The sequence below is a fragment of the Leptopilina heterotoma genome, unplaced genomic scaffold (genome assembly GCF_015476425.1).
Source record: "Leptopilina heterotoma isolate Lh14 unplaced genomic scaffold, ASM1547642v1 Lhet_206, whole genome shotgun sequence".
Taxonomy (NCBI): Eukaryota; Metazoa; Arthropoda; class Insecta; order Hymenoptera; family Figitidae; genus Leptopilina; species Leptopilina heterotoma.
The window spans coordinates 1964984-1987388 of record NW_025110922.1 but is presented as its reverse complement, the minus strand read 5'-3'; the positions used below and the strand labels follow the sequence as shown (position 1 = coordinate 1987388).

The window sequence follows — 22405 nt, the reverse complement described above, 5'->3', positions numbered from 1 at the left end:
ATTTTGTTTAAAATTGATCAGTGTTTTTGCAAACAGTAAAAAAATAGGGAAATATGTGTTGAAATTTACAATTTCATTTAAAGAGAGTTGATATTGTTTTCTTTGTTAGTATTATTAAAAAAGTGAAGAGGTTTTTTACTTTTTCTTCTAATTCTGCGTACTTTTCTCAAAATAATTACTTTTTTTTTACTGTGAATATTTTTTTCTTTTATATCTAAATTATTCAGCATATTTAATGCTTTTCAGAAATTTACCACCTCCTGAGCTCAATAACAGTACACACAATTTTCAACTGTGTTTCTTTTTTTTAACAACCTTCAATTTTCCCTGACATTTTGAGCTTAATTGAAAGCAGGGAAAATTTTTCATTTTACATTTTTAGCGGAATTAATTCTTTTTAAATGAACATTTAAATGCTGACTTTTTAATAAAATTTAAAATTCTTCCTGCCTTCCTCTAATCAATTTTACTATATCAACAACAAAATATTTGTCATCTCTCTTTGAAAGTCGAGCGAGACATGCAAAATGTTTTCCTCGAAAAAGGTAAATGTCGCGACGATATGGACAGACCCTCTATTTTTGTCGAACGACAATTCCTATAATTTCCGCTTTTGTTTTTGTTTTTTTTTATTGATTAATATTTCGCGTTGTTCGAGCACGACAGAAAAAAAAATTCATTCTCTTTTTTACAGATTCATCTCCCGTTTTCACGCACACTCATTTATTATCCTTTTGTCCTAAAGCACCGTTGCGTAAGTTTCGATCTTAGCATTTAATTTTTTTTTTAAATATAATTTATATCCTAAAAAATGAACGATGTTGTGTTAGTGAAAAAATAGCTTTTTTTATCAGACAGGAGAGCTTGAACCTCCGAGAAACTTGGACCATAATGATACAGGACGTCGTCTTCGATTTCGTTTTGGTCGAAGCTGTTCAAAGGAGAGCGACTCCTTTCTTCTTGGTCAATCTTCCTCTTCAAGTTCAACTGATGAATTGGAAGATGAAGCAATCAATGCAGTCGAAAGACTCGCCGGCTCTTTGCCTGAATAACTGAAGGAAGTGAATCGCAACCTGTGTGGATTCCAATATTCAGGAAGAGAGTGAGATCCTTTGTTATTTTTTTCTTTTGCTGATGATTCTAAAGCTCCCAGTTCCATCATCGAACCACGTCTTCTTGTTAGAGGTTCTTTCGTTTCTAACAAAATCAAACACTCTCTTGTTACTGAATTTTTTATCAATTCAACTACTAATTTGGATATTATTATTCATTTTTCGAAAATTATCAAAATTTATGCAAACTCTAAACTAAAAAACTAAAACTAAACTAAAGACTAAATAATTTTAAACTAAATTAATTCAGGGTTGCCGCAGGTCTTTTATAATAGTTGCATTTGCAATTTTCATAAATAATTGAATTTCAAAAGGTTTCAAATTGAAATTTTAGAAAACTTGAATTTCGAATGAATTTAATTAGAAATTTTATTGAAATTTTATTTTAATTCAAATTCTCTTGAAATTAGTTGAACATTATTATAATATATTTATATTTATACTATATTTAATTATTAAAAATAATTGATGTAAAAATATTCTTAAATAATATTATTAAAAAGAATTCATTAACTTAATGGAAAAATTTTATTTAAAAATTAAAAAAATAATTAAATTTTGAAAAATTTTAATCCGATTTTTTTTATATTATTAATTGAATTTTTTATTTTTTGAATACAGATATAGAAAATTAAAGAATTTTCGAATAATCGAAATTTAGTAAAAATTATGAAAAACGATTGATTTAGAGATTGATTCAGATAAGAATTCCAGAAAATAGAATTGAAAAAATAAAAATAATTTTGTAGGATTTACAGTAGCAATTTTTATAAATTAATAAATTTCGAACGGTTTAAAATTAAAATTCTTTGAAATTAAAGAAATTAGGAGATAAAAGTATTAGGATATTTTTTAAAGTCTAATCATATTTAGAGTGAATTTTTAGAGTCAGGGAAAAAGTCAAAATTCGGTCTGTAAAAATCAGAGAAGAGTCAGTGAAGGGAAAACAAAATTAAATTTTTGTGGCAACCCTGTAATTGGTTTTAAAACTATTTTTGAAATATTCGAATAAAAATTTAATCAACAATAAAAAAACTTAACAAAGAAATAGTTTCATGTACGCAATTAAGTAACAAATAGAGATAAAATTTTAAGGAAATAAAATATAGAAATCCGCCACACAATATCAACTTCACTTCCCCCTTTTTATTTCTCTGTACCTAAAAATAAAAACTAAAGCTGATACAAATTAATATTATTAGCTTTTATTATTAGTTGAATATGAATTGTTAGTTATGTATGGAAATTTTGATTTTCAGGTACAGCGAGATTTTCAAGTTATTAAATTTTATTAAAGTTAAAAGTTTTGAAAATTAATTAATATAAAAAAATAAATAAAATTAAAATGAAATAAAATTGAAAAAATAAATTGTAATGGAAATTTGAACTTAAATAATTATGTGAATAATTAATTATAATGAATAATTGTGTAAACTACTGGATTTTTTTATGAAAAACGAACAAATTTATCAAAAGTGAAAGAAGAAAGTTCAAAAGGATGAAAACTTTCCTTTCCACTTCTTTAAATTTTTAGGTTCATTAATGTGATCGTTAAATTAAAAATATTCGTTAACTAAAAATTTATTTTTATCATTTCTTCTTTACCTTCAGTACTTGGAGGACTATGTTTGTCGAACCTCATTGCTGTATATTCTTCACTTTCGTCAATATCGTGTGAACCTAATGTATCGGATGTAGCAGCGCTTTCTCTTCGGAAATAACCAATCACAGACTGAATTTTTGGTTGTTCAATCCCTCCTAAAATAATTAAAGTCATTTTAGAAAATTTTAGAAAATTTCTTTACATGAAAATTGTTATTTTTAATAATGACGGGTAATTATTAAAATCTTCAGAGTTAATTCAATGTTGAATATACACATAAGAGCTGTAATAATTAGAGACAATTGAAATTAATCGAGCTTTTGATTTTAGTATCAATTGGAGTTGTAACAATAAAATTACAATAACACTCAATGTTATAGAGACATAAATGGTTAGAAGTAAAAAATCTTTTTTTTTCTAGAATTATAAACGAAATAACAGTAAGGTAATGAGGCCAAAGTTGATAGTAATAATCCTATAGACACATATTGTTTCGATTCTTTGAATAACCATATGGCAGGAATTTTTTTTTCATAAGCAATTGTAAATGATATACACGTATTACATCTGTTTCGCTTTAAATAACAATTTTACAAATTTTTTTTATTGTCACAGGTGTAATTAAACTTTCTATGACTTTATTTTAATTTAATAATTACAATTTAATCAAAATAAAGTTATTATTATTATTTAAAGTATAAATTGTTTTTAATAATTAATTTATTGTAAATTTGTAGGTACAATAAATTTATTGGTAATTAACAAAATTAATGTATTGTAAATTATTAAAATACCATCATTAATAAATAATAATTTAAACGCAATTATTAATTTACAATATAAACAGTTATTTTTATTTATTTTTAAAAATTTAATAATTAAATGTTCTTGTTAATTTATTATAAACTATTATAGACAGTGTTAGTCGCAGTTGTTAATTGTAATGATCAACAGAGTTGCCACAAAAATTTAATTTTGTTTTTCCCAGATTTCCAGAGAAAATTTTGACTTTTTTCCTGAATCCGAAGATTATTCTGATTCACATATTTAATTATTACCTATTATTTTTCTATAGAAATTTAGATTTTTAAATTCAAACATTCCCCTTTTTAAAATTCAATTATTTCTAAAAATGCACACTATAATAATGCTTTTAATATACATTTATAATTAAAAATTTTAAGTGAAATTCATTTTTTAATCAATTTTTATTAGTAAATTATTCGAGAACTTAATTATTTAAATACAAAAATAAATAATTTATTAAATAATTGAATTTTTATGAAGAATTTTATAAAAAAAAATTTTTTGATAATTGAATTCTTTCGTCGAATTTAAAAAAATTTAATGTTAAGAATAAATGCAATTTTCTATCATTTTATTTAAAATTGTACAACAAATAATTGAAATTCTGCGATAAGTTTTGTTATTTATGAAAATAATTGAATTCTTGCAACGCATTTTATTAAACATTTTTTTAAAGAATAATTGAATTCCTGTGAAGAATTTTATTTGTGAAAATAATTGAATTCCGGAGAAAAATATTATTATTTATGAAAATAATTAATTTCTTGTGAAGAATTTTATTCAAAATTTTTTAAATAATTGAATTCTCGAGAAAAATTTTATTATTTATGAAAATAATTGATTTTTTGTGAAGAATTTTAATCAAACTTTTTTAAATAATTGAATTCCCATAAAAAATGTATTATTTGTGAAAATAATTGAATTCTTAAGAAGAATTGTATTAAAAATAATTGAATTATATAGGAAAATTTTATTAACTAAATCTTGTAAATAATTTTGTCAACATTTTTTTAAATAATAGAATTTTTAAAAAAAGTTTATTTAAATTTTTCAAAATAATTAAATGTCTCAGAACTATTTTTTTTTTAATTTTCTGAATATATTTGAATTCATTCAAGAAACTTTATTAAAAAATTAAAAATAATTGAATTGGTGCGAAGAAATTTATAAAAAATTGATAAGTAATTGAATTCCTGTGAAATATTTATTAATATTTTGTTTAAATAATTGAATTCTTTTGGAAAATTTTATTAAAATAGTAGATATTATAAAAATAATTGAAATAAGGGAAATTTTTGAAAATAATTGAATTATGGAGAAGAATTTTATTTTTTATAAAAATAATTGAAATTTTAATGAAAATTTAAAAAAAATTTTGAACATAATTAAATTTATGCGAAGAAGTTTATCAATTTTGAAAATAATTAAATTTCTGTAATCAGTTGTTCTTAAAATTTCTATTTAAATTCATTAAAAATTGTTTTTTTCTAAAATTTAAAATTGAAACCTTTGAAGTTCATCTATTTATGAAGATTGTAAACGCAACTCTTTTGAAATCAAATTAATTTTAAAATTTTTAAGTAAAATTATTCTTTAAATAATTTCTAAGTAATAATTTTATGATTTCCCTGACTTGTGTCAACCCTGGATCAATATATGAAGAATAATTGTGGAATTGGTTTAAAATTGTTATCAAACATTTTATGTCTTGTACCAATGTTATTCTTGGAGTTTGGAGTCATTTAAATCTTTCATCTTTAATGTTATTACGATTATCACTCTACGATCGATAATAATTCTGTACATACTCACCATTCTACAAAGATGGCAAAGAATCGAAACTGAGAGCCAGCGATGACTCTTAATTCAGGCAAACTTATTTTTAAGCTCATAATAAAAACTGTTCATAATTCAGAGTATTTTTTATATTTCATTCGTCAATTTAAGTGTAATTCAAACAATTTACAGTGATTTACTAATTGAATAAATTAAATAAAAAGTTAAATAAACTGAATAAATTAAATAAATAAATATTTTACGTATTCTTAATAAATTATATTTACAAACTTTCGTCTATTTGAAATTAATTACAATTTTAAACAAAAATGATTAAATTTGTAAAAGCTAAGACAATAAATAAGTTATGAAACTAAAAGTGTTTTCTATTCTTTTAGACGCAAATAGAAAATTAAAAAAAAATAAATACATGCAAAAGCAATTATACTGATCAGATATTGCATGTTGAATAATTTTTAAAAATACTTTCATTAGCTAATTTAATAAATTAATCAGACTTAATTAATTTAATAAATGTTAAACTAACAACATCTTTTTTTAAAAAAAAAGTTTTGTGCAAATTTTTCACATTTAACATCGCGTGAGACATTTATAGCATGCAGTGAATTTTATTTTAAGAAGGAGGCAATTTGCGTGTTTCTTGGTCCCCTAGAAAAATTTTATAACTTTCACAAAAAGAGAAAATTATCCTATAAAAATAATTTTAATTTCGAGTAATTAATAATTAAAGATATTATTTTCGGAGAATTGCACTTTCGACTTTTTAAAATATAATTATTTACCATCAGTGAAAATAAATAATTCGTTTTTATAGATTTAATAATTTTTCTACAAATAATTAGTTATTTCTATAATAATAATAATAACTAATTATTCATGTACAAGAATTATTAATTATATTCTAAATAAAAATCGATTAGTTTGAGACATGTTTCTTACCTAAAAATGTTGCAGAAGGCGAACTATAAGCTATATACTCCTTATTAGAGCACCAAGCTGGAAATTCATTTTGTTTAATTGGATGGGCAGAATCGTAGTCATCTTCCCGTTTCCAAGGCAACATAGTTTCTGTTGCTGTTGGTGTAGTGACTCTATAGCTGTCGCCTGCAATTAAAACTTATTTTAAGAAAATTATGACTCATTAAGAGTTTTACTTAAACTGTAAAAATTTTTTTCCTCAGCTATCAAAGAGAAAATGTATTCCATTCTTTAATGGAATTTTCCTAATGGAAATTACGATTTTTATCATATTTTTTATTATCAATCAATTAAATTTATTAATTATTCACGCCATTAATTAAGCAAATAGTCGATTAAATATCAAGTTATTACTATTACTTAGTAATAAAATAATTATTATTATTAATAATTAATAAAGTAAAATAAAAAAAAACCAAAAAAAAATCTAAACAATAAAATATCTAACGTTTTAACACTATTTGTTAATATATAATATTATTTATATAATTTAATATATATAATAATTTATATAATAATTAATTATTCATTATAGAAGAATAATTAATTATATTTTAAATAAAAATCGTGTAATTTGGAAAATTTACTATTACTATCATTTTTACAAAAAATTTACCATCTGCTCTTCCAAAAGTTCTACTATCTTCCGTTCTAGAATCAGTTTTGATATCGTCATCGATATCTGCTCCAGAAGACGGCCCATCCGCTCCAGGAGTTATTGAAGAATCTGTAGAAAAAAATTTGTTATATTTCAACTTTAAACACAATAACTGTTTTGAATTATGTAAATGACAATTTGCATATTTTAAAATTATTTCAAAGAAGATTAATTTCGTTACCAGAGGTGCGGGCAGTAAAAGTAATCCCTGATTCCCAGTCGTTTGGAGGTTTAGAAGAATCCCCATTATCCGACTCGTCCAACACATCGTTAATATAATCTACAAGATTGTTCACAAGGGATACATAAATTATAAACTTTAAGATTTGAATATTCATTTTATCTGTATAGTATTATTTTCTCTTTGTAATGTTATTTTCTCTTTTATTGTATTATTATTATTATTATTATTATTCAAAAATACAAACCTTGTGAAAAAAGTTTCGTTGAACCATTTTGTTGAAACTCGGGAAAACTTACGTGATTCTGCTTACCATCCTAAAATTCAAATAATATTTATTACGACTTATTAAATATTTACTTAAATAATTGTGAACATTAGAGAAAATGTTATTTTAATAAATTTTTATTTCTTTAGTTATTTTTATTTTTTTATTTTCTATTTTTAATCACGGATTATTTAAATCACTCAATACAAATCAATTTTTAAGAAAATATTTTAGCGAAAAAGACATTTATTTCCAATTAAGAATTGTTTATTATTTTTAATATTGGATTTTAATTTTAGGTGTCAATCAAAACGGACTAATTCTACAAAGCTGAAGGGATCAAAATGAAAGATCTCAACTCTGTTAGAATTGTGTTAATAACGTTTTCAAAAACTCGACATTTTAGGGGGGGTGTTTATCGATTATACCTTCTCCTTATCATCAGAAATATATCTTGGAATATTTTCAGGCGATAGAAAATTATTCGAACACTCGACGCCCTCGTCATCCTGAATATAATAAAAAGCTTTTCACGAATTTAATTAAAATTCAATAAAGCAACAAGCGACATTTCAAATGTATGAGTCGAATTTAATTTTCCGGCAATTAAAAATCAAAGACAAAATTGTTATACAAAAGAAAAGAATAGACAAATTTTTATTAAATGTAAATAAATTAAAATAAAAAAATTAATTGAAATGAAACAATGAAAACAAAAATAAATGGAAATAAAAAAAAACAAATTTGAATTAAATGAATATAAAGGACAAATTAATGATACTGATAGTAATAAATAGATTAATATTACCTTGAGCAATTTTTTGCTGCGTTTGTGACGATGTTTGTGCTCTCCCACCATTCGCCTGATGTTCATGTGCATCTTGTAATTGACTTGAGTCGAGAGGTCTCGATCGTCTACGGCATGACGGCTGTAGCTAAGGCGACGATGCTGCAATTTCGAAGTCTCTCGATTTCTCTGTAAATAGTTTTGTTGGGTCTAGGGGAACTAGTAAGGACGAAGCGAAAACAAATGTTAGTCACGAACAATACTCACGCGTTTATAAGGCTTGCACAATTCCTCAGCGAGAAGATGATGTATTTTAGCGTCAGTTAAATCTTTTTTCGAAGGATTGTACTCCAATTCCTGAAGATCAATATTCCAACCAGCCTCCAATTGGCTACAGCTCGGACTGAAATTTTTACAATAAAAATATTAATATCAAATATTTATTTGATTAAAAAAATACTCCACGAATTTTTTCTTAAAAATAAATAAAAGAAACATTGTCACAGTCTGTTAATTTCAAGGTTTAAAAATTTCATTTAAATAAAACTTCATTCAATGGAGAAAAAATTCTTTACAATTTGTAAACGATTTGAAAATATTTTCCAGAAGTCTTTTTTTAAAATTATTAAATAACGGTCGAACAACTTCCGTTCTGTTGTTACCTAAGAGCCTTAAATTACAGTTTATTTAGATCTCTCTTATTGTCGTTTCTTTCTTCTACATTGTAAAATTACTAACATAATGCAAAACTTGCACAATTGGTTAATTAAAAGCAAATAATTAAATAAAATATTTCCTCAGTAAGGAGACAATAATACCGTACGATTTCCGTTTTGCTATTCTTTTTTTTAAACTAAACTTTAGTTTTCGCAATTTTTTTTTACAATTGATTTTTGTTTTCAATAATGTTATAATCGGGATTTTTTTCACAAAAAAGAAGTTAAGAAAGTTCTTTTTTTAATAAGGTCAACTTTGTAATTAAAATGATTACCTGGCATTAAATTGGCCAGTATTGCTGTAATTCCTGAATATTGCGGACATACTCTCAGTACCACTTATATTCCCAATGGTTGATGCATTCCTTCTGATATAGTCGAGAGCGTCCTTCATTGCCAATTTGGAATAAGTCTCCAAAATTTTTGGCTCTGCTCCACAATGGTCCCTCACAAGATAGGGACGAATGAATTTGTTGTCGAAGCGTTTGAATCTAGAAAATGAAATTAACAAAATTGTTAAATCGATAAAAAATTATTTCTACTTTGCGTTTAAAAAGTGTTTCTTTTAAATTTTAATCTCTAAAGAAAAGTGAATTTTCTAAATACTTTTTCTAAATTCAGAATTTTCAACTCAACACTCGTGTGACGATTGAATAATAATTGAAAGAAAAAAAAAACAAAAGTAGCTAAACGATATAAACAATGCATTTTTAGTGTATTTATCATTCGAATACAAATTCAATAGTGATAGCGTGTTGGCTTACTTGTCCCTGACATGGTAGTTCCCGTGTTTTCCTAGAATATCTTCGATCCCTGCCATCGTATGATCTATAATCTAAAAGGTGTGGCGAAATCTATCATTCTTATCGTTCTTATATTTGCCAAGTTCAATAAAAAAAATTATAAAGAAAAAATGTCATACTGATTAAACAAATTTTCTTCATACAATATAAACTATTATATTTCCAAATGGGTGAAAATTTAATATAAATGAAAAATAAATATTAACGAAAATTGCAAGCAATTCACTTGTTAGTTTTTAATGTCAATATTTAATTTCACCCCCTAATTTAATCGATGATTAAATTGCTTCACCAGAAAAATGTAATTTAATATTAATTCAATTATTAATTTAATAAATACTTTCTTGAATAGAAATTTAATGCAGTAAATATTTACTTTAATAAAAATTTAATTTAGTAAATATTTAATTTACCGAAAAAAATATTTTTCCCTCATCAAAGACAAAACGAAAATTTAGAGAAATTATAAATACGGTAAAGAGTGCAAATAAATAAGAGAAACAAACCCTTTCATGTATTCGTTCGTTCATAGTTGGCTTCCTTCTCTCTGCTCTTTTAACGTTGAGAATCTTGACAAGAGGCTTGATGGTGATTCCCTAGAAGCAAATTGAATGCGTTCTTTGATCTCTTACTTTTCATCTTCTCTCACGTTTTTTCTCTAAAAAGCTTTCATGTGAAAATCTTGAGCAAAAAAAAATGTTTCTTATAATTGATATATATGTTCTTTTTAGAAAAAAAAAAAAAATTCATACCTGAATGAAAACTGTGAAATATATAACAGCAATAGTAGTGGTGACAAACATATTTTTTAGCTTCACGTGTGATGGATCGATCAATAGGACTAACGCGAAGGCAACAGCACCCCGCAAACCGCCGTAGGACATGACAAATTTTTCCACCTTATCAAGCTTGTGCAAACGAAATTGATTTGCCACTGCAGACAGAACGATTACACCTGTAAATTGAATTAAAGTCACACCATTATTTCTTTTTCTCTGCCAAGCGCACTTATATAAAAAAAAAGCTTTCTCTGACACGTTTAGTCTCCAACTTAAGACGATTTGGAGATTACATATAGTATGAATTAAGTAAAACCTCTTGTCAGGAAAGTCTTTCTTTTTTTTGAAATATTTCTTCTTTTTTTCTATTTCAACACTTAGATATTAAACATATTCTTTTTTTGTTACTTTTTTACTCAAGTGGGTAACTTTCTGTACTTTGGAAAAAAGTAAAAAAAGGCTCGATTTCTTAAAACAAATTTGTTTATCTCTTTTCTCCGTTATTAAAAAATAATTCTACATATAAGGTCAAGCTTTGCGATGAGACGTTTTTGCCTTAAGGTATTTTATTATAATCTATGACCTTTAAGATCAACCTTGAGTCAATTTCTTTTAAATTTGCATATTGTGGTAGACCTATTTCTTCAAGAATTCATCATTGACATCAAGCATCTTAAGTTAATAACAAAATTCAACAATAACGGTCAATTTCCTCTCATTGTCTTTAGATAAATGATACTTTCAATGTTTTCAATTTTTTCACAGAAAAAAAAGAAAATATAGACAAAAATATCGGAATCACTAACAATTTGTTGCTTTGCTAAATACAAACAAGAAGTTTGCATAGCAAGCAAAAATTCTGTGATTCAAATTTTAGGTCATAAAGTTTGGATTCTTAACTTTTGACCTCATTATTAATTCTCCTTTTCTTCCTTAAATTTAAAGGAATAAATTTAATTTTCATTTAAAGGAGAGAATGAGAATTTAATCTTTCAACTTGACAGTTCTCGTTTAATAATTAAATATATATGTCTAGAGTATCGATTTTCTAAATTCTTCTGCTCTCAATTTTCTATATTTCATATAAGGGGAATAACATTTGTATAACTCACCGATGATCCTATAAATGGAACAAAAGACTATGGTCATCACTATGAACCAAGTATTCCAGTCATGGTGATTATTCACAGTCGCAACACCAAGGAACATAAATATAATCGTTTCTGAACTACTGGATAGCATCTTCATTGTGTATTTAACTGTTGTGTGAGACTTGTGCGATATATTGGCTTCGACATAATTTTTCATGGTGATTCCACAAAATGTAATGCTGTAAATGAAAAAAAGCACAATTTTAAAAATAAATTCTTCTTTAAACTGAACATGAAATTAAAAAATTTCCAAATTAATTCTTTCAAAGAAAAAAGAAAAATATATTCCGTCATGATGAATCTGGATTATACAATTATTAAAATAGAAGAGAATAATTTATTGTAATGCGAGATAAAAAATTCTGATAAATATTAATTTCGCCAAAAGAGAAACATTAATGGAAAGAAAACTTTCGTTCAATAAAACGATTAGTCAAACAGAAAGAGGTCAAATTAAAAATAAAATAAATTCCATTATTTACTAATTAAAAATAGATTTAACTAAAAATTTGCCAGTAGTCACATTTTGATTATTCAGAATAAAAAAAATGTGAAAATTGACAAATTCTATTTCATTCGAAAAATGAAAAAGCGTTGAAGACAACAGATTGTAACTTCTATTGTCAATTCAGTTTATAGAGAAATAGCTTTTTTCTTTTATTGAAATTGCATCCATTATTGAATCAACCTTTTTCAGTAATTGAAAAGAAAAAATAATCCAGATTGCTTTTTTCTCCTGAACAAATTTGAATTTTTGTTCAATTTAATTGAACAATTGAGAATGAAAATTTTTTCCTTCTGTATCGAAAATGAAATTCAAATCAAAAAAGTAAAGAAAAGAAAAAGAAAGAGTAATTTTTTAGGCTTACGCGAGAATTCCAGACATGTGAAATATTTCGGCATTCAGATAAGCCAGGTAGGCCATAATAAAAATGAAGATCGGCTCGATTACGCGAACCTGATGAGTGAACCTTGTTACAAAACCAGTGGCAAATCCCCAGATTATTCCAATTATCGTGCCTCCAATCGCAACAATTAAAAAATTTGCCAAGCTAGACAAAATGTGCGTGTAATTAATTCTGTGAATACCCATTTCGCTGTAGGCCTCGAACATATGATAAAGTACCTGTCAAAATTATTCAGCAATTACACAAATTATACCGCACGGAATATGATAAATTTTATCAATCAATTTAAATGTCATATTCATTATCTGTACTCTAATGTCTTAATTGTAATAAAATGATTCAATGATAACGAATTAAAAAAAAACTTCAGAAGATAAAATCATAAACATATTAACAACTTTTTTGTTTAATAATAAAAATTAAATATAAAAATACAATTCTTTCTCTAGGAGGAAGAAATATAATAAAAGGACAAAAAATATAGCGAAAAGAATAAAATTAAAAATAAAAAAATACCAAAATATTAAATAAATAAAATATTAGCGAAATAAAAAAAAATATTAACAAAAGGATCAAAGTGATAAAATGTCATGAAATGAGAGATTATCTTCATTATTTCAACGTTAGGTAATAATTTTAATGTCACTCTCCTTGTTCTATTATTCTCTAGCCTAGATACGGGCGCGTTTGTCCCCTTAAATGAATTTTCGATAAGATAATATAAAATAATAAAAATATACTCACGACTGTAACCGCGTCATTTAAAAGACTTTCGCCAAAGACAACTATGTACAAAATTTCATTGACGTGAATTTCTTCGAAAACTGCCAAAACAGCAACCGGATCAACTGCACTGATCAAGGCCGAAAATAGGAACATATCCAAGAGAGGTGTCTCAATATTTCCATAAATGCCAAATTGTCCTAAAGCCCATAAAGTTCCACCTGAAAATAAATTTAGAAAAAAGAAAAAAAATTATAGAGAGAGATTTTATTTTTTATTTCGTTAAAACGTTTTTCATTTCTTTGTTATGAAAGTATATACCCTTTTATGTAAGCAATTTCTTTTATTTGCAAAATTCTGTAGCCATACAACTGATAGAATTTAAATGCACACAGAATTTAATACTACTTTATGTGAAATAACACAAGGTTCTTTATTGTCTGTTACACTTTTCCACTTGAATTTTTTATATCACCAGATTAGAAAATAGTTTCCTTGGAAAATTTATTTATATTAGTTTTGCAATCGAATTTAAAAAAAGGAATAATAATTCCTTTTTTATACCTAAAGAAATAATTTCTTTCTAGCAAATTTTTTTTAAATTTCTATATTCTATTTCATGATTGCAAAAAATATTTTCCATCTCGGAAAAAGTTACCCCACATTCGACTAAAGTCCTCGAAATTACGTAATTATATGTACGAGAATTTCCACTCAACATCATAAAATCTGAATAATTTCCCAATGTCAAAATTAAAAGCACTTTTTTAATATATGAAAAACATTTTTTTACATTAAGAAGAAGGTTTTATTTAAGAAAAGTCATTTGAGAAAAAGGTTCTTTAAGAAATTATGACGCTCTAAGTAAGAAATGAGAGAAAACGACGGAAAAATATTAAATTTTTAAATAAACACTCATTTTTTTTGCCCTCAACTCTTATAAAGTAATAATTTATTATTCCTCTGCTGGGAAACACTTCATAATTCTTGGGAATCAATCCAATTATTATGAACCTCTGGTCATTGAACTCGACCAAATTCATCTAATATTAAAAACGGTTTATTAAAAAAAAATTAAATAAATAAATAAATCACTACTTGAATTTACGCAGTTAAATAAACGAAAATTTATAAATTCATTCTTCGATTGCATTATTGCAAAAAAAAATCCAGAAACATCCAGATATTTCTAGATTTTTACCATGAAAATAAAGTTGGTCCATTAATCCAAAAATAATTCTGGCGTCGTTGCCTTAGCCATTCTCGTATATATATACGTAAACAAATTTACTCTTTAGTTCCACGAGAAAATTTCATAATTTTTATTTTACTCAATTTCGAAAAAATTATTTTATTGCTCCTTTTTTTGGAAAACGAGAATTTAGATACTTTCATTTTAGAAATAAAATTTACTTATTTGACAACGTATTATGTATATCTAATCGATTTGACTCTCGAGAAAGAAAATAAATTAATGTTTTATCGGAAAATGTCAAATGAAACTAATGAAATTGATTAAAAATTTCCTTTTTTTCTTTCTAATTTGATTTTTTTCAAAGCTTATTCTTTTATGTTGTAAAAGCATATAATGGTAGTGAGAAGAAATTATTTCAAATTTAATTTTTAGAAATATATTTAGAATAAATTTTAATTGAAAAATATATTTAGAATAGAAAATTTTAAGTAAAGAGTATATTTAGAATAAAAAATTTCAAATAAAAAATATATTTAGAATAAAATTTAAAGGAAAAATTAAAAAAAAAGTGAAGCCTAAAAAAATAAAAATATCAAAAGGCCGTGGCATGATTTCTCATTCGGCAAAATTTTCATTTACGTCTTATTAAATCTGTGTAAAATTTCTGATAATGTGTGAAAGAGAACAGTTAATTTGGCATGATGACAATTTAAGTGCGTTTTTACTTGTTTTCATGCAAATTCCTGACATCCTAAATAAATCACTGCATCAAATCATATTAGATTTTAAAACATATATCAATTTTCAATTATATCCTCTGTCATTTTGCATTATTTACTTTGTAAATTATTGCAATTTTTATATATTAACTCTTTCTCTTGAAAAAGGAAAATAGAAAAAAAATAGTCTATAACCACATTTAAAAATCTGAATGCATCATTTCTCCAAGAAGATTTTTCCTTTTCAAATTGATTTTCTCTTGAATAAAGAAATTGAAAGAATTTATAACTAGAAAAATGTAAAAGTCATTTTTATAAAGAAACTAATAATTTTTCTTTCAAAGATTATATAATATCGCATAAAACAGGCTCAATTCCATGGAATATTTTATCAAAAGTTGTTTTACTTTTTTAATGTCCATATATAAAGTTCTCAATGCTAATTTTCCATTTCGATTAAAATATTATTATAAATTTTTCTAGGAGTGTTTTTGTTTCAAACTTTTTGTTTAAAAATTATAAATGTAGATTTTTGTTTTGAAATATTTTTTAAACAAAAAGTATATATTTTTCTTAGATAAAATAATATCGTCATACTTTTCGTTTAGAAAAAATAGTAACTAAATATTAAATAATTAAAATTTCTTTAAAATGATAATGATAATGTGCATAAATGATAAATTAAGACCTTTATCAGTTTTATGTTTGAACAATTTTTTCTACGATGCAAAAATATATTTGTAAAATAATGAAAAAAAAAAAAAAAAATATGAAGACAATGCATTTGAAAGCGACAATTTTGTAACAAACCTATCGATAGTGTATTGAATATAGTTCCAAGGACAGCAAATAACAAAATTGTTCCAAGGTGGTCGAAAAATAGTCGATTTGGCATAAAATATCCAGCGTCCAGAATAATAGGTGGTAACATATAAAGAAAGAAAGTATCTGGCGTTAATGGCGATTCGCCGATTGTATTTGCGTGAGACAGAACGAAACCCACAATGACACCCACAGCAATCAGTAGACAGGATTCAGGAAAAATCCTACTCAATTTTGGCGCCATGTGAAAACCTAGAAAATAACAAAATGTTTATTAACTGAAATTCATTACAAATCAATTTTAAATAAATTCCATTCATTATAAATCAAATTTAAATAATTAAATAAATCAAGTTATAAGTAAGTTATAAAAAAATAGAGAAACACTAAAATTATGGTCTATAAATTAATTTCTACCAAAAATTCATATCTAAACAAAATTATCATTTTTTTCGTTTTCTTCTCTTAAACGGAAGAAGATTTATATTATTTGTAAACTCAAAAATAATAAAACTACTATATGAACAAATCGGTAGTAAATCTTTACACCTGTATTAATTCTTGTTCAAATAAGTTTGCGTTTCACAATATTAAAAAAAGAAATAATTCTTTTTTTTTAATTTTTATCTCAATCTCGTGATTATTCATACACGCTTTTCCGTGTACATCCACCCAGAAATTTATTACTTCTTTATTATTTTACGGTCCAAAAAGTTTTCAGCGTCAGTTAATTCTATCTCTTGTGAATGTCTTGAACAAATGTGAAAAATATCCCATTTCGAGTTTCAAGGGCACCATCCTTAAATTGATTTACTAACGAAAAAGAAGAAAAACGTACAAAATAAGATTGCCTTGAAGAATAAAAAAAAAAAAATGAACTTTTATACAAATGGCAAAGCTCTTCATACAAAAACGAAAACACGTGTTTTTTCACAATTGCAAAAATAATTTATTTTCATTTGAAAAAAAATTATTTTCTTTGTAAAAAAAAAGTTTATAGCTTCATTATTTATAGATATTAAAATATTCGATTATAAAATATAATTTCATTTCATTTTATTCTGAGAAGAATTTTTCTATTCAGGAATAAAAATGCCTGAGAATTTCCTAGACAAATAGAGACATTAAATTGTTAATTTATTTGTAACAAAGATTTTATGCAAAAAAGGGAAGAAATTGAATGAATCACATTTTAAACGTTTATCGAGTTTTATATAAAAGAACAGATGGTCATCGAAAAACCAGGGGAAAGAAAAATCGATAATGAAACATCGAGTCATGCAAAGACCTCTTATGCAAGAAAGCTTAAACAGACAGTTTTTTTACACACTTTATTGCTAAAGAGAAAAGGATGCTGCGACTGATTTAATATTAAATAATAATTTTTTTAATTGTAAACGAAAAAAAGATTTCTCTATCATTGTTATAATTTATTCGGTTATGAAGATTATATTCGTCAAGATTAAATTCTGATTCGTAATAAGAGAACAAATTAGAGTGAAATATAAAATTTACTGTTAAATTTAGTAAATTACAGTTTAAAATTTAAAATTAAAATTAAAATTAAAATTAAAATTAAAATTAAAATTAAAATTAAAATTAAAATTAAAATTAAAATTAAAATTGTTTAAAGGATTAGAAGTTTGGGGAAATTAAAAAATTTATCGCAAAAATAATCAAACGATAAAGTCTAATGACTAAAAATTGATTAAATTTCCATTTTTTTCATTCTCCTCTCAGAAACATTAAAAATGTCATTGTTGTACTGGGCGATGTTGAGATTGATCAAATGTTTAATTCAAACAAACTAAATTTTCCTATGTAAATTTCATATCAGCACATTTCAACACGAAATGACCTATATAAGCATTTATAAAATCATTTTCATAGCATCTCAAATATTCTGGACTCATTTTACTTTACACTCAGGTTGCATACTAATAACGACGAACGTATATAGATATAAAAGAAATAAATGAATTTACATAAAAAGTTATATCATTTTTCCAAAAAAATAAATAAAAATACTTTTTATCAGTTTAATTAACAGTGTAAAATAAACTCTTCAACAACTTACTATTCAAACAACTATTCAAATGAAAATGAAGAAGAATTATTCAAAGAGAATTTCAAATAAAAATATTAAAATTATAAAAAAAAGTTAATAAAATAAAAAAAATATATTAAAAATGAAATTTATTTATAAAAATAATGAATCCGGAATAGTATTATTAAGCGGTTGCTTTTATATGCCTATACGTAAATAGTTCAACTATTATTAGTATGACTTACACGTGGAAATTGTATTTAAAGATTTAGAAATAATTTACGCATCATAGTTATAAATTATTCACAATAAAATGCAACTTTTTGTTTTATTCTTTCTTTTTTGTAAATAAAATGGCATCCACCAGAACATTGTATTGTAATAAGTGTCCTTGACATTAACTTTGGTCTTTTTAAAGAAATCAATACAATTTTAAAACCAACATGGCTGTTTGTTAAACCAGTCCTGTTATTTTACATATTTTTTTCTATACATAAAATATTCATTTTTTTAATTTCTAATAAAAAAAAATAACAATTTCCAATTACAGTATCGAAGAAATTACCAAGTAGTATTTTTACAATGATGTACTGGAAGATATTTTTAGCCACATTTAAAAAAAGGGTATAAAAAATACGATAAAATAACATAGAAGTAATTATTACAAAAACTAAATAAAACACGACAAACAATCAGAAAGTAAAAATAGAACTTTAAAATATACTAAAATGTGCAAACGCTGTATAAAAAATAATAATAAAATATTTAAAATACAAAATTTAATAAGATTATTTCAATGGAAAAAGATGTGATAATCGTAATAATAAAAAATAAAAATGAAACAATAGTACTGGATTATAAATATTATATAATTAGACAATAAAAATTGAATCTGCGTATATTTATATTTTATTCCAAAATTTTCAACTTTTGTATTTAACTTTTAATTCACGAATAATAAATACTTGGGGAAATTATTTCTAAATCACAAATCAATATAATACGCGTTCATCACAATAATATAGAATCTGTAATTCGTATATATTCATAATCTTTGTCATTAGTCTGCTCTTCATAATATTCGTATACAATATTCCATAACTAGACATTTCAGAATGATATAATAATTTCTACCCCTAAATTATTTTATAATAATCTTCATCATCAACATTATTCAATTCTCAATAATAATAATTTTCTCATTTTTCTTATCGAAACTGTAATTAAGAATAATGAATACCTAAATAATATAAAACAAAAATTATGTCTCAATATTATTATTCGTCCACTATTAAATAAATCTTTACTTGGAAGAAATAATTTTTATTTTAATCAATTAAACGGGATTTAGTTCAAATACTGAAATTATTGGTTCCAATAAATTTGATTTAAATAAAAATTATTAGATTCAAGTATAAATATTTATTTGATAATAATGATAATAATAATAATAATTTACTTGATAGAAATAAATTTCTTTTTCAGTCTATAAATAATACTAATATGTAATAATCAAGTTTTGTTTATTTAATTCATTGCAATTTTTTGTTCTTTCATTTCCGTTTTTCTTTTCATTTCACATTCACAATTGAAAAAGGTAAACGGAGTAATTTAAGAATTTAAAAATAATTATTCTAATTGCGATTTTTTCTTAAAGGTAAAATTTTTTTCTCAAGAATTATAAATACTTTGTTTTATAATTATTCGCTAATAATATTTCATAACTTAAGAAATATACAAGTAAAAGCGATAATTAATTTTTTAAGATAGTTCAGCGAAAATTATTGTCCATTGTTTTTTCGAAAAAGAAGAAAAAAAATTGGTTTTAAGAGAATATAAAAAGTGGTAATAAACCGATTAGAATTTAAACACTTCCTTGGTAACAATGAAAAAAAAAGATCGTCGAAATACGAAAATAAAAATTTCCTTTTTTGAAATACAGAATGAAATATTTGAATTAATTTTATTTGTCAGAAGAAACTACCAGACGAAGAAAAAAATAAATATTGAATTTTTTAAATATTTTACAATTTAGGGAGAAAATGCGACAATGCGAAATTTTGATGTAAAAAAATTTACTAGAAGTTTTATACTATAAAATTTAGTATCTAGTTAAATTAAAATTTGATTAATTTTTTTATGTAACTATGTTAAATTTCAAAAATAATTATGTAAATTTTAGCATTTTTTGTATAAAAATTTCTGTTTGTCGCATTTTCCTCGCCTCAAAATATTTTAATAAAATGTAAATTTATTTTCTTATCGTTTATAGTATGTTTATTATAATTTAAAATATTACTAATTAAATATTCATATTATTGATAATTATTTGCTTCTTGAAGACGAGACAAAATTACTGAATTTAACAATCTATTATTTAATAGAAAAAAAAATATTTTCCGAATTGTCCACTTATAGTGTAAAATAACTCTTTAAAAACAAAATTTTTTCCTCTTTTCAGGTCATTGATAATTGTATTTCATTCAGAAATATAAAATTAGAATGGACTCAAAGTTGTTTTATTATTTTTAACTTTCTCAGTATTTATTGAAGACAATCATCAATTAGAAGAAAATTACTATTACATTGAATAATAATGTGTATTGTACAAAAATCCAAGATTGTTGACATTTTTTTTTACCGAATTTATTATTATTCTTAAAATGACTGTGGAAGTAAATATTTTATCAAAATGTTAAAATAAAGAAATTGAAAGTTAAAAATTAAATAATTATGAATTTATTATTTATTACTATTTATTATTTATTTAATTAATTAAATTTATTTAATTGAAATTAAAAAAAATTTTTTACATTGGTAAAAAGTGTCTAATTATGTAAATTTTATGAAAAAATTCAATTATTTTCAATACAATTTAATTTTTTAAATATAATTTATTTAAATTCTCTGAAAGAATTCAATTGTTTTTAAAATTTTTTAAATCAGATACTTCGAAATAATTCAATTATTTTCAAAAATTTTAATAAAATTTATTAAAATAATTCAAAAATTTTAAGTAAATATTTTATCAAAATGTTAAAATAAAGAAATTGAAAGTTAAAAATTAAATCATTATGAATTTATTATTTATTTAATTTATTTAATTTAAATTAAAAATTTTTTTTACATTGATAAAAAATGTCTAATTATGTAAATTTTATGTAAAACTCGCTCGAAATTTCTCAAAAGATTGACGTAATTCTGAGTTTATAATTTTATAATATAATTTTGAATTTATATAATTTTAATTATAATATATTTTTAATTTATTAATGTATAATTCAGAATTATTTATTTATTTATTTACGGATATTTATAATTTAATAATTTTTATAATCCAGTGTTTTTTTCTTAATGAATTTGTAAAGTTTGGAATTGAATTGTTCTTCTATTTTTGTTTATTTAACATGTTAACGATCTAATAAAACGTACAATGCCCTGTATTCTATTTTCATTTGTTTTAAATAAATTATGAATTCAAAAGAATTTAAAAATCGACTTTACAGGAAAATTTATAGATTTTTTAACAATTTTAAAATTGTTTGGAATGTTAATTGTTTAATTTGTTTCAGTTGTCAATTGTAAATATTTGAGATTTTCCATTTAATTGATCATTGAGAACTTGAAATAAATAACTAGATAATTTAGAAAAACGAGAGAAATCACAACAAACATTTCTTTTGATCATTTGGTATTTATTTTTGTAGCCAATACTCGTGTTTTTAAGTTCAATATGTATTGTTTTGAATCGAATGTACATTCCTTTGTGGATTTAATAAATTTTCTGCTTGAATTTTTGAGTGAAACAAAAACTTTTTTCACAATGAATATCAATGTATATACTGAAATCTTCTTACTCTCGCCCTTCTGACCTGAATAACATTCACTAACAAATCACCCAACACCCTCCCAATAACCCCTGACCTAAACTCTCACTCACCTATTTTGGCAAGGCTGGCAAAAAATATCCAAAGTCCGATGACAAACGGAGTTTCCACCCGATGAAATTCCACGGTGAAGATTTCATATTCCTTGGTCGATTGGACCGGAGGACTCGTGGTTATTGAAGCCGTGGTACCAGTGTCACTTGCCAAATTTCTTATCTCCTTGGCCATTCGAAAATCATTCTTGTCAATGGGACCCATGGGACCGAATTTCGTGCCAGGAAAAGGTTGGCCAGGATCAAGTGGATATTCATAATCATCCCCCGCAGATTGACGCATTGGATATTCATTGTTGGAAATTTCCCTTGATTTCTGTTGATAGGACCTCGCTGCTGCGTGATCAAAACAGATGGTAATCAGGCATGTGATCACCATCATCAGGGGGAAACACTTTGTCATGTTCGACG

General features: G+C 24.2%; 1 protein-coding gene across 6 annotated transcripts; it reads right to left on the bottom strand.

Moving 5' to 3' along the window:
- Positions 1 to 826: 826 nt before the first annotated feature.
- Positions 827 to 22405, bottom strand: LOC122501203 (probable Na(+)/H(+) antiporter nhx-9). Of its 6 annotated transcripts, none has more exons than XM_043610497.1 (18): positions 21995 to 22405; positions 15996 to 16259; positions 13293 to 13492; positions 12510 to 12766; positions 11602 to 11819; positions 10463 to 10665; positions 10217 to 10306; positions 9672 to 9742; positions 9183 to 9398; positions 8459 to 8594; positions 8213 to 8380; positions 7833 to 7913; positions 7384 to 7453; positions 7137 to 7235; positions 6914 to 7024; positions 6259 to 6423; positions 2718 to 2870; positions 827 to 1197 (listed from the first exon to the last, which is right to left on the bottom strand). In XM_043610497.1, the coding sequence occupies exons 1-18, from the start codon at positions 22395 to 22397 to the stop codon at positions 965 to 967; spliced, it is 3138 nt and encodes a 1045-aa protein (XP_043466432.1). In that variant the 5' UTR covers positions 22398 to 22405; the 3' UTR covers positions 827 to 964. The 6 variants fall into 6 exon arrangements, with proteins under 6 accessions (XP_043466432.1, XP_043466433.1, XP_043466434.1 ...); XM_043610498.1 differs by having other exon boundaries at positions 8213 to 8353; XM_043610501.1 differs by lacking the exon at positions 827 to 1197 and adding an exon at positions 1847 to 2272.

Excerpts from the sequence above, each read along its gene's own strand:
- LOC122501203 (XM_043610497.1), bottom strand. The coding sequence starts at position 22,397 with ATGACAAAGTGTTTCCCCCTGATGATGGTGATCACATGCCTGATTACC. Across the intron at positions 7,454-7,832 it reads TTTCTGATGATAAGGAGAAG|GATGGTAAGCAGAATCACGT; the intron begins GTATAATCGATA and ends TTTGAATTTTAG. Across the intron at positions 7,236-7,383 it reads AACGAAACTTTTTTCACAAG|ATTATATTAACGATGTGTTG; the intron begins GTTTGTATTTTT and ends ACAATCTTGTAG.